Raw genomic sequence first — 13,113 nt, forward strand, 5'->3', positions numbered from 1 at the left:
CTTGTGGCAGTGTATTTTCGTAGTATTAACCCTTTCGGCGCAAACTTACAACATTATCGACATGATCCTAATTGCGTTTAACTTTATCTTAACTAGGCTTACGAAATCTGTGTTGTTTTCATTAGAAGCTATACAATTGGACGTAGTTAAATGACATGATAAGCTACAATGAAGTAGTCTCGGGACATTTAGGTCCGTACAAATAATTACATTTGATAAGCAAATGGCGCAGTGGGCAGTGCTTTCTGAGTCTAAAGCTGTGGGTTTGTTTTTCACAAATGAAAAATCTTTGTGTGTTTGAATGTTTTTCAATGTCTGAGTATTTATCTGTATAATTTAAGTATTTATGCGTCGCTGGTTGCGTTTCAATCATGGTAGATAAGCAATTCACGCTTGCCACAATAAAGGAACTTATTAAGCTTAATTTGCTATACTCCGCGAACAGCAGGATAATCTGTATGGTGTCATTTATAATTTCTTCAATCCGTATACTCCAAACCAAACAGATCCTCGGCAATGTACACTCTATGCACGTTTCGCTCCGAAACTGGAGCATCCTCAGGAGATGTTCACTTTACAATGAATAATAGTTAACTTTGACTTAACAATTTAATTAACGTTACAATGCCAAGGATCTTTTTTGTGTGGTGTATACGGATTGAAAAAAATTATAAATTACACCATACAGATTCTCCTGCTGTTCGTGGAGTATAGCAAATTAAGCTTAATTTTCAAAATATATTATGGATTTCCGCAAAGTAACGCCTGCTTCTACCCAATATTTAAAGGAACTTATGTTAAAGTGCCGGAAAAACTCCCCAAGCATAAACAGGACCAGCAATGTTGTCTAACAGGTAAAAGGTAGAAAAAGAACAATGTTATACAACTAAAAATCAAGAAATAAATATTTTCTACAACATTTTTAAGTCGGTCCCAAGTAAAATTACTGCTTCTTTCCTAGCTACTACCTAAAAATTAATTGAAATGTATTGAAACGGTGATAGCCCAGCCCACTTTTGGGGGGTGGACTTCGAATCCCACGGCGGTTTAAATGTTTTTATTCATTAATCAGGGTGATGACTCAAATGCGGGACCTTGGCGTGGTGGCGTTCTTCGGACCTGATGGAACATGCCACACGGAGGCGAAGCTGGCTTCTGCCTGGAACCTACCTCTTATTTCTCACGTAAGTTCTGGCAAGCTTAACTAATACCGAATATCTTATGTACGTAAATGACATGTGTAACCTATTTCAGGAGGGATCTGTGTATCAATACGCAGATGATACATGTATCATTGTCGCTAATCGGGACGTGCGGGCGGCCGAGCGCATGATGCAAGCCAACTTCGACACCCTATGCAAATGGGCGCATGATTTAGGGCTGGTGATAAATATTAAAAAAACGAAGGCCATGCATATTCATTCTGCTCACAATAAAGCAGAATATAAAGCTCATATAGTTGCGCATGCGCACGACTGCTTGCACGGCAGGATACAACATTGCATTTGTATCCATATAGATATGGTGGAGGAGCATATGTATATTGGTCTCAAAATTGACTTTCGTTTTAATTGGCAACCCCATATAAACTATATTTGCGAAAGGCTGAGAGCTATATTAAGTAGGTTATACATACTCAAATATAAACTTCCTTACAAGACGCTGAGATTACTATACTTGGCACTAGCAGACTCAATAATTGGATACGGTCTGAGTAGTTATGGTAGAACATATAAAACATATATTACCCGAATATACAACCTACAACTAAAAATGTTAAAAACCATAGTACCTAAAAAAATCAAACTAAAATACTCAAAGGAATGCCATGAATTATTCACATATTGTAAATTATTGCCAGTGCAGAGCAAAGTTACGTTAGCTGTACTTAAGGAAGAATTTGGTAATATACAACATCTTAGACGTAAAGGGCGAGATGGTAATTTTCGGAAACTGCCTAGTTATAAAAAGTTTATTCTACCGAAAACACATAATGTGTACGGAAGAAGGAATTATAAATACATATTACCCAAAATATTTGAAGATCTCCCACCTGCTTTGCAATGTGTAAATGGAAAAAAACATATATTTTTAAGAAATTGTAAAAGACATTTTTTAGCTAATAGTTCAAAAATGCCACTGTTTGATTAAGATTGTTTAAATATTTTTACATTAAGATTAAGTAGTTGAATAAATTTTTTCTTTTTTTTTTTTTTTAGATATACACTTGCGAACCTGCCATCCCCACCATAAACGCATAGTTTCTAAGGGGATGGATAATTATGTTGGAAAAATATTTGTAACTTTTTATTTTGAACAATAAATTAAAAAAAAAAAAAAAAAAAAAAAAGAAACTATTTTTTTTTTATTCAAATACAAGTTGATCGACAGTTATGTAACCTGGCTATAAGTGATGATGAAGTTTTATATAGTAACAGGCTAACCTGTTAGGGGGCATGGTAGTTTTATTAAACCTAATAGGTATTAGGTTTAATAAAACTACCAAGGTGAATTTATAATGTTTACTAAGGTTAATACCTTAATTGAATAAAACTAGCCAAGCTCAGAGTCTACAACCAAACCAGACCAGTAAACATTATAAATTCACCTTGGTAGTTTTATTAAACCTAATACCTATTAGGTTTAATAAAACTACCATGCCCCCTAACAGGTTAGCCTGTTACTATATAAAACTTCATTCACAAATTACCCATGCGATTGCGAACTTAAAACCATGGCGGTCACCACTGCGCAAGCTCTGCAACTATAGTGCAACAGATGGATCAATTCGAATGTAAGTTTTCGATTCAAACAGTTTTACAATGTAATTTTAGAAAAATTAATTGCCATATTTCGTAGAAATTTTTACGCATTACTAAAACAATTATTGGTGGACGTAACTATGATGATGATGTTGAAGAATTAAACAGTACTTTTGCTGGATGAAAGGGACCCTATGTCCTGCAAAATTACAAAGATGATTTCTTGTAATGCTTAGGAGTGAAGAGCAAACAAACAGACTCACTTTTGCATTTATTAAATAAATAAATAAATATACTACGATAATACACACATCGTCATCTAGTCCCAAAGTAAGCGTAGCTTGTGTTATGGGTACTAAGATAACTAAAGAAATTTTTTTATGAATAATATACATAAATTCTTATAATATATAGATAAACACCCAGACACTGAAAAACATTCATGTTCATCAAACAAATATTGTCCAGTTGTGGGAATCGAACCCACGGCCTTGCACTCAGAAAGCAAGGTCGCTGCACACTGCGCCAATCGGCCGTATTAGTTAGTACTACTTGTATTTTGATACTCGCTTTCATTACAGAAATGTGCTGAAGCCCAAGGAAGAGAAGCTGGCGGTCTGGGCTCAACATTCGCGCGCACTCTACCACCGGCGCACAAAGTCAGCAAATCAGTAGTTGCGCTTCTCAAAGCCTACGGATGGAGCAAGTTCGCAATTATAGCTGGTGACGAGCTCACAGCAGCTGAACAACAAATGGACGCGATTAAAGTAAGTCAATAAAATTCTACCATTGGAAAACGATGTCAGCAAGGCGGTAGTTTTGTTTCACATTGTCCATTCTTGTTCTTAGTTCGTTACTAAATAATAGAAAATTAAAGTTGGAGGTCCCGGGTTCTTTTCCCGGTAAAGCATGTGAGTGTTTGTTTGTCGCAATGCTTACTGATACTCTAAGTGCGTCATCTTCAGTAGGTGAGTAGAAGGTGGGTTGACAGCAGCTGAAAATAAATGGCTGCTGTAAAAGATAAGTCTTACATTCTAACACTTGAACAGAAACTCAGAAAATTAATGGTTGTGCTACTCAAAGCCTAGGGATTGTCCAAATTCGTAAATATGTGGGGTATTCCTAGAAATAGATATAATACAAATTATTTGCTCTGGCCTGAATGATTAGAATAAATATTCTTTTTGAACAATAAAAATAATAAAGAAAATTAAATTTCATTCATTCCATTCATTCCATTGAAAACATTTTTATAATACTTACAAATCAAAACTTTTGTTAGAACATTAAATACGGAATTTATTATGAAAAGAAAATAAGGTATTTCAAAGTTAAAAGTTAAGTACAATAATATAGCGGAAAAATCATAAAAGAAAATTATTTTATGTAATTTATTTTTACGTAAGTCTGCGCAATTTTTTACATCACAAAATAAAAACCTACAGCTTCACCGTAGTATTATTTTATTCACTTCATCAATTCCAAATTCTAATTTCGACGATTCAATGCCACATTATTCTCTTCTGGCTTATCAACAAGAAATAGTGAAAAATAATACTGCGAATTGCAAACAAAAACTTTGTAAGAGTCGAGAGACATAAAAGAAAATTTTGTTACGTAAATCCCAATAATATCTTGTAGGTATTATATCTGAATAACTTGAAAGTCTTTGATATTTGCTCGACTTAAATTATGAAAAAGAAATAAACAACAGAAAAGGGACTGTTTAATTTGAATTTATAATTGAAGGGACACTAATAAAAAAGGGTAACTATAAAGCTGACAAATTTATCCTTTTACACGAAAATAGGCGTACTCTGGAAATCTCGCAGAAAATGTACCTACACTCTTAAAAAATGTGTGGCAGCCAAGATACAGACAAACAGATAAAAATTAAAAAAATACAGTTTTGGCCTAAGTATCGGTTCTAAAGGATTTATTAAACATTTGTTATGTTTAATAAATCTCCAATATACAAAATTTCGACCCGTTACAGTTTTATTATTAGTTTAAATAATGAAGGCTACCTATAAAGCCGAATCATTTTGCAGCTGTTTGGCATACACACTACACTACATATACGTAATGTTTCAGGTTGGTCCTCGAATGATCTGACCTAAAAAATATCACTTGCTTAGTTTGTTGTGGGCTCTTCTTACACCAGGGTGCGTTTGGAACCCTACTAGCTTTAGTTTTAAGTTAACGAATGCAGTTATCACCATTACTAACATAAGTAAAACATGTTATATGTATGAACGCTATATAAGTGCCTGCGATAAGGTCTGCATGAATAAAGCATTTTTGAATTTGAATTTGGCTTTCTTAATGTAAATTATTGGTGTTTTGTTTATCACAGGAGCTATCGCAGAGCAACGGTCTCACAATAACAGCTGAGCATCGGTTCACAGATTACATCCCGCGGCACATTTCACACATGGAGCGGATCGTCGATGAGACCTATGACAAAACTAGAGGTAAGATATTTACCATGTTCTGACGGCCGTTTGGCGCAGTGGGCAGCGACCCTGCTTTCTGAATCAAGGCCATAGGTTCGATTCCCACAACTGGACAATGTTTGTGTGATCTGGATGAATGTTTTTGCGTGTCTTGATTAATCTATGTAGGTATATTATTCATAAAATTGTATTGTTATCTTAGTACCCATAACACAAGCTACGCTTACTTTGGGACTATTGTCGTAGTACATTTATTTATTATTATTACTACATATTTATGTTATTTTTTTACTTTTTTTTTATTCCACTACAAGTTAAAACTTGACTACCATCTCACCCGTAGGGTTAGCATGCGCGTCACGAGATAATTATCTCTACATATTACTCGTAGTTTTAGTATAGAAATAAACGAGATAATAGGTAGAGATAACTCTCTCGTGGCGCGCAGGCTAGCTATAATTCAGTCATCATTCATCACTGGTGATAAGTAATGATGCAGCCTTAAGATGTTAGCGAGTTAACCTGTTAGGGATTATGGAAGTTATATTAAACCAAAACCACGAGGCATCGTACTCGAACCGTAAATCGCTTCGCGTCACGTCTTTGTCGGTAGGGTTTCTAGCAACGCAGTAAGACGAAGTCTATGTTAGAATGTTCAAAATAATGTTTTTCTTTTTATTTTTTATAGAGAGAAAACTACGCGGCTTTAAAATATTTAAAAACCAATTCGAATTTGAAAATAAGCTTCTTCATTTTATAATAGTCCATTTGACCTAGTAACACCATTTTAAACTATCGACGCCCATGTGTGGCAATTTTGCAATAAAATAAAAATGTCCTTATTTCGTTTCCGTAGCAACAAAGTTCCACAAACATTTAATGTTTATTATGAATGTACAAAAAAATTGCAATTGTGATGTTTGACATAAATTAGTGATATTTGCATATCGTCTGAGAAAAGTACAGAAATCCTTTGTGGGGATGGGTATTTGCTTATATAACATGATACCGAAGGTAATATTAGATCTACCTTTACCTATGTTCAAACAATATAGTAAAACACATTTAACCAATCGTGGTTACTACACGATTGATGAATTCCTTAACAATAAGGCTGCTTGGAAGCAGCTCCGCTGTCATCTCTCACGAAACTGAAAAATTAAGGATTGTTATAGTATAAAATGACGTTGGAAAAGAGCAATGCTTAATTTTTTTGTCGGCTCTAATCAGTGGAATCTGCCTTCCAAACCGGTGGTAGAGTCACTACAAACAGATTGACTTGACGTTTCAAAAGTTCATATAACCTGAATTGAAGACTTGACTCAGTTTTCCATGAGCTGCCGACAGTGGCGTGCCTATAGATTTTGACCAGGGTATAAAGGAGGAAGATGGCATAATATCGAAAAATCCTAATACTATTCGAGTTATATCAAAAAATAGGGTAGGCAATGCTTTTGCGTATGAGTAGCACACTAGCTGTCCAACCCAACAGAATTCTACTGTCAGCTTCCTTGTCGAAGTTCTTTCAACCAAGTTTTACTACTACTTTTATTAAATGCATCAACACTTTTTCTTGGTATTATAATAAAATAATATGTGTTACCCTGTTAAATTAAATGTAATATATACATATAGCTTGCAGTGACGTACAAACTGAACTTAAACGGGATCACAAATAAAAAACGAGTACGCTAATATTAAATTAATGAAGATATTACTTGAATGATGTAATAAGGTTAACTTTACGAGTAAGTTTGATGAAAAGTGTGTTTGCATTTCGTTCCACTTTTAAAGAGGATACGTTGTTATACAAATTTATATTATAATGTTAGGAAAACTACGCGGCGCGGCGGTCATAAAAATGAGAAAGTAAACAAACAACAGTGCGAAAAGTGCGGGGACTTGTAGCGGTGGCCTGGCCTTGGACCCTACTCCGGATAAATATTAAATTATTTATGACAGCGCGCGATGTTTACTACAAAATACAGTGCTACAAAGTATCAGACCTGTTACATCCATTTAGCTCTGGGCCCCCTAACTATTATGTGGAATGACGTAACAACACGATTGTTATGTGTAATAAAACGGGATGGCTACTTCTGTGCCGTGCCAATGTCGCGGCAACCTCCCATCGGGCCGCACATTGTCTCGTTTAGTTGTAAACTAGGTGAAAATATATTTGCGGTTGCTAAATTCCCTTCGGCCGCCTACGAAACCAATGCTACGCAACCAGTTTCGCACAAAGGATATTGTTTCCTACTACAAAACCAGTTACGTACGAATACATTGTATTAACTGATGGTATGTTACCGGTAGCGTACTGAATTTTTTTTTCTTACTACGTAACCAGTTGCGTAGAAACAGATTTGAGCTATGGGTTTTTTCCAACTGCCATACCCCTAACATATTAGCCAACTACCTATCTCAGACTGCATCATCACTTACTATCAGCTGAGATTGCAGTCAAGGGCTAACTTGTAGTGGAATAAAAAAAAAGTAAAAAAATATCACGCATACTTTTGTGTACATAAAAACTTATAGAATAATAAATAATAATAATAATAATAAATAAATGGAATACGACAATAGTCCCAAAGTAAGCGTGGCTAATTTTATGAATAATATACCTACATAAATACTTATGCACCCAGACACTGAAAAACATTAATGTTCATCACACAAACATCGTCCAGTTGTGGGAATCGAACTCAGAAAGTTTACTTAACTGATGGTACGTAACCGGTATCGTACTGAGAACTTTCTTTTCTTACTACTTACTACGTAACCAGTTGCGTAAAAAACAATTTGTGATATGGGTTTATTATAACTGCCATTCCCCTAGCAGGTTAGCCCGCTACCGGCTTAGACTAAAGATTGCATCCAAGGGCTAACTTGTAAGCCATCCAACAAATTGAATAACGAAGGAGCAAAACATACATATTTTGCATAGTTGGCATAACTTAATTCCTTAAAATCGAATTTACAATTATATATTAATAATAATTTATTAATTGACAAATAATTAAATAACAATATTTTTTTTAACAAAACCATATGTATATATACTAAACTCATTATTTAAATCTAAATTAAATTTGTGAATGTCTGTTATAAAATACATTGTTCAATGTGTTTAAAATGCTCGGAGTTCTAAACTCGATGCTATTATTGAAGTTTAAATCATTTCCTGTCCGGATATTGACAGCAATTGTCTCGCCAGTTCATCCATTTCGAAAATTCTCCCGGGAGATATCGCTTTACGGGATTAGTCGGTAATTACCGATCAAACTACAACAGTGAGATTGGATATGTTCATTGCTCGTTACAAAGTTGTTAATTATGGCACGTTTATTTTATTTATTTATAAACTTTATTTCCAAAAAAACTTATAAAAAGCGTACTTAATGCTAAAGCATTTTCTACCAGCCGGAAGTGCGAGAAAAACGAGTGAGGACCAAAAATATTTATTTATTTATTTTTATTTACAGTCTTTATTTTATAGAGGACGAATAGAGAGAAACACAAAGACTGGAGTAGAATACAAAAGGTGGCCTTATCGCTTAGAAGCGATCTCGGCCAGGCAACCATAGGATTAGCACAAGAGTGAGAACAAATAATGTAAAATGATTATAAATCTCCATTAAAATAACTACACACGAATACTAAAAATAAATTTTAGGAAGTGAAAATAAAATAAAATTTCACACAAATAAAATACATAAATTATATACGTGTATACAATTTATAGACATAAGCACAGTTTCAGTTTTTTCTTAACAATTATTCATTGTAAACTCAACATCTCCTGAGGATGCTATAAATTACACCATACAGATTATACTGCTTTTTTTTAAATTAATTAACCTTAATTTTCATAATACATATTAGTAAGGGAGTAATTAAAAAATTAGTGCTCCATCGGCGGCCATCTTAGATCGATTTTCACCAAACAAAGCTAAGAACACTTTGTCAAAAGTCTTGGTCAACTTAAGAGTAAAAACAATTAACGACAACTAGGTCACTCACTTCATCTCAAACCAAATTCTAAAATCACAGAGTTTATGTGACGAGGTATAGATAGATAGAGAGTAATCATACACATATAAAAACCATTTTTTTTTATTTAAGTTGCAATAACAACCCTACCAGTAGTCAGTACACAACATAGCAAGTTTATGATTACTTACAGATTCTATTGAAATTACAACTGTCTACCGTAGTACAGTTCGTAAGATACAGCCCGCTAGCAGACAAACACGCGGACGGACTTTAATTGCTAATACTAACGACTATTCCGTAGGGACTAAGTTCTTGATGTTGAACTGCAAAAGTTTTGTACGACTTCTTGTACTATTGCTATTAATATCCTGGAGCAAGTACATTGCACTTGCTAACTTAGAGGTTAGTTCAACCTAGTTTCGTTAGAGCTTATAAATCAATGGTGAAGGTATAGCCTGCCAGTCCTGGTAACTTTTAGTAACTTGATAGCAACTAAGACACCGTAAGGTATCCTTGCATCGATTGAGTCTCATAAAATACTGAGGTGTACCGAAAATCCGTATTTATATCAAAATACCTACCTAGCCCAGTGGGTAGGTGTTCAACTTAACTTTGGGGGGGCCGAATTCAAATCCCTCCAACTTTTCACAGCTATGGGCGTTTTAATTAACTAAAATATATCATGCTTCAACGGTAAAGAGTTCTACGGGGCGGGGTGGACTAAGGCCCGTTCTCATTGTGGGAGGACACCCGTGCCCTGTAGTAGGCCGGTAATGGATTGATATGATATTTTTTGTTTTTTTTTTAATTTGATTTTACCAACAGCTTTACATTTCAAAAAAACAATTTAAACTAGCTTATACTGTATGAAGACAAAATGTAAATCTACTTACAGGTAAACACCGCATGCAATTATGCGTTAAACTAGCTTACAACTACTCAAACAAGATGAAAGTGTATACATTGTAGGAAGGAAAAAAAAAATTATAATTTGCTTAAAGCTAATTCCATTGATCTCCGGAATTCGGCCAGAGAACCATGATGATGATGGTAAGCATAAATTGCTTAGCAGCCATATGACATAATCGAACCGCAACCCGCGTAATACTAATATAATAGTTCCTGTGACCATCCATGGTCGTCATCATCTTTTCCACTTGGCGCTCCAAAAGCAAATGCCTTCCTTTAAAAAATATTCAATTTGCTAAAGGAGTTCCTCTCATATTTGAAGAGTTCCCTCGATTTCTCCAGGATCCCTCTAATAAATCTTCACCAAATTAAAATGAGACCTACAAAATGGGGAATATAAAAAAAAAGAAAAATACAGTCGATTGAATATCGACTTCGGTGATATGGCGTTTATTTTTTTTAATGAATTGTCTTCAGACCGGAACTCGTAATTGGAATAATGAAAGGAAGAAAAAAGCAAGAAGTACTTCACAGTGTGACACATTTGTTTTTATAAACAACTAAATTTCTGTACAACATGTCTATGTATAGGTATAATCGTATATCTTGTATTGTTTATATACCTACCTTCCTTTTATTGTAATTTGTTAAGTTTATTTTAATTGTAATGGAAGAGCCGAGTCTTCTGACACAGGGGTAGTAATACTACTCTTAAAAGAAGTCTTGGCCAGATTGGTGGATAAGTTATGCTCGTCATAATAAAAGCTGATGGTAAAGTGCCGCAAAAACTCCTCAACCATTAAATCCTCGGCCTCGGAAATGCAATATTTTGTAAAGGGTTATGAGCAGTTTACATTTGGCTTTTATAACTCAGAAAATTGCAAAACTACTCACTAAAAGAATATGTTAAAACACATTTATTACAGCGAGGTTACTATACAATTGTTGAATTTCTTCATGACAAGGTTGCTTGGAAGCGTCCGGCTCCGCTTTCATCTCTCACAAGATAGCAAAACGAATGTTAAAATGTAAAATGTAAATTTTTGATGTTGGAAAAGAGCCTACCAAGGAAAGTTATTATCTACTAATTGGAAGGTATATGGTAATACACATTGTCAGTGACGGAATGCCGGTGTATAGAACCCTTTAGAAATCGATAATTAATTTAATGTACTAATTGGAGGGATTATTTACAAAGATAACTTGTCTGCGAAAACACTTGAACGTAATTATTGGAATCCTACTAAGTTTTGTGTAGGCTTTCACTACCTACTGTCTACTGAAAGGGTCCTAAGAAATCAGTCTATATTTGGTCTAATTACGGTAATATATGTTGCTGTTTACTAAATAATCCCGTCTTAGTTTGTTTGGTCTTCTTAGACCAGCAGGGCTAGCACAGACAGGAGAAAAAAATTATATCCCCCGATTATATTCCCTGACAAGGCATATAATTAACGTGTCCACCTGGTAAAGCACGGGAACAGGGAATAGGAGAAGTTTAGCCCCGTTTATTATATATAACTCCTATATTATTAACACTTGTGCGCCAATGCTTTGAGAGTTCATGAAGCTGTGGGAGAAGATAATTTTTTATCCTTTCCACGAGGAGATAATTGTCTTCTGCCCACGCTAGCCGTGCAGGGCTCGAAATAAATTTGGAAAGAGTCCATTCACGTGACGTAAATAGGATCTAATTCTAGAAGGTTGTGACTATAATTAGGGCTTGCATGAATAGGATAGTTTGAAATCCAAGTTTTTTTAAGTGAGCGGTACTTTACCAGAAGCCAAAAACACATTTGAGTGTGATAAATTCAATATGAGTTAAAACTGGAAAACATAGTTGTGGAGGATCGTAGAGGGGTCCAATCCACAGTGGTGAAAATAAAACAGCAAGGTGAAGTTGTTTTACCGGAGATGCGTTCGCTTCAGAGTCAGCGAGTGAAGTGCGTAGTTTCGCCCTGGTGATGACTTTTTCGGATGGACATTTGCCGATAACCACCTGAGGGGTTGCTACGGCGTCACCGGGGGAGTGGGGCGAGCGCGGAAGCTCGCCATGAGAAGAGCCCTAGGGCTCGACGACATCGGGGGGGAGCCCTGGTGATGCCGGGTTTCATTATATTATAAGCGAGCGCATGTTCTCTTTATTTGAGTACCAAATTAGAATGGTACAATGTTAGAAAGAGTCAGCATAACAATTGGGGTGAAATAAAAATACTTATGGTTATGAGTTCAACGATAAAATACAATTAGAGCGAGATAACAGAAAAACGTGCACAAAAATATATCTGTTTGTCTTAGTTATTCGCGATAGAAACACATGGGATGATAAGATAATTATGGTAGCGATGAACTTATTCATTGAGTAATTAAACTAAGAAATTGATATATCTATTTATTTATACAGTTGAGTTAACAAACTAACTGACTAAAGTTAACATTAAGAATGACAAAACAAAGTGTTATTTAGCTATACAATAATCCAAGTAAGGTTATACTATAAAATACGAGTATTGGTATGCACATGAATAACTAAACTATACTAAACAAGTAATTATATGAAATACAGTTGTTATTTTGTGAGATATTTCTTATCATGGTAAAATTAGACTTAAAGAATATTTATAGGAATTATATTAACAAATACAACGTAAACATGAATCAACGATGCTTCAGAGGGATCGTCGATTCTTAACAATAGTTGTATGTTTTCAGTATCTCATTAATGTCAGAATGAATATACTCACTATGTTTTCAGTCACAAGAGTAAGTGATTGTGATTTCAAAAAGATCGCCTTTTAACTGCTCCTGGCTGGCATTCGAAGTGATTGCTCACTTCAAATGCCAGCCAGGAGCAAGTTCTGTAACGTGCCACCCTGTGCCCACCAACCTGCGTAGATGGCCAGCCTTCTCCTTCTATAACAGAAAGTATTGATATACAGCAAGACTTGTTTACTTCGCGTACTTTCATAGTGTGATGTCTTACGGGA

General features: G+C 35.0%; 1 protein-coding gene across 1 annotated transcript in view; it reads left to right on the top strand.

Annotated features, from left to right (window-relative positions):
* Positions 1-13,113, top strand: part of LOC120629341 (guanylate cyclase 32E) — a 79,583-nt gene that overhangs the window by 18,067 nt on the left and 48,403 nt on the right. Inside the window, exons 3-5 of the mRNA XM_039898259.1 lie at positions 1,073-1,184; positions 3,344-3,529; positions 5,119-5,236. Coding sequence (XP_039754193.1) covers positions 1,073-1,184; positions 3,344-3,529; positions 5,119-5,236 — 416 coding nt within the window. The remainder of the gene's footprint in view (positions 1-1,072; positions 1,185-3,343; positions 3,530-5,118; positions 5,237-13,113) is intronic.

The sequence above is a fragment of the Pararge aegeria genome, chromosome 14, assembly GCF_905163445.1.
Source record: "Pararge aegeria chromosome 14, ilParAegt1.1, whole genome shotgun sequence".
In the NCBI taxonomy this organism is placed as follows: domain Eukaryota; kingdom Metazoa; phylum Arthropoda; class Insecta; order Lepidoptera; family Nymphalidae; genus Pararge; species Pararge aegeria.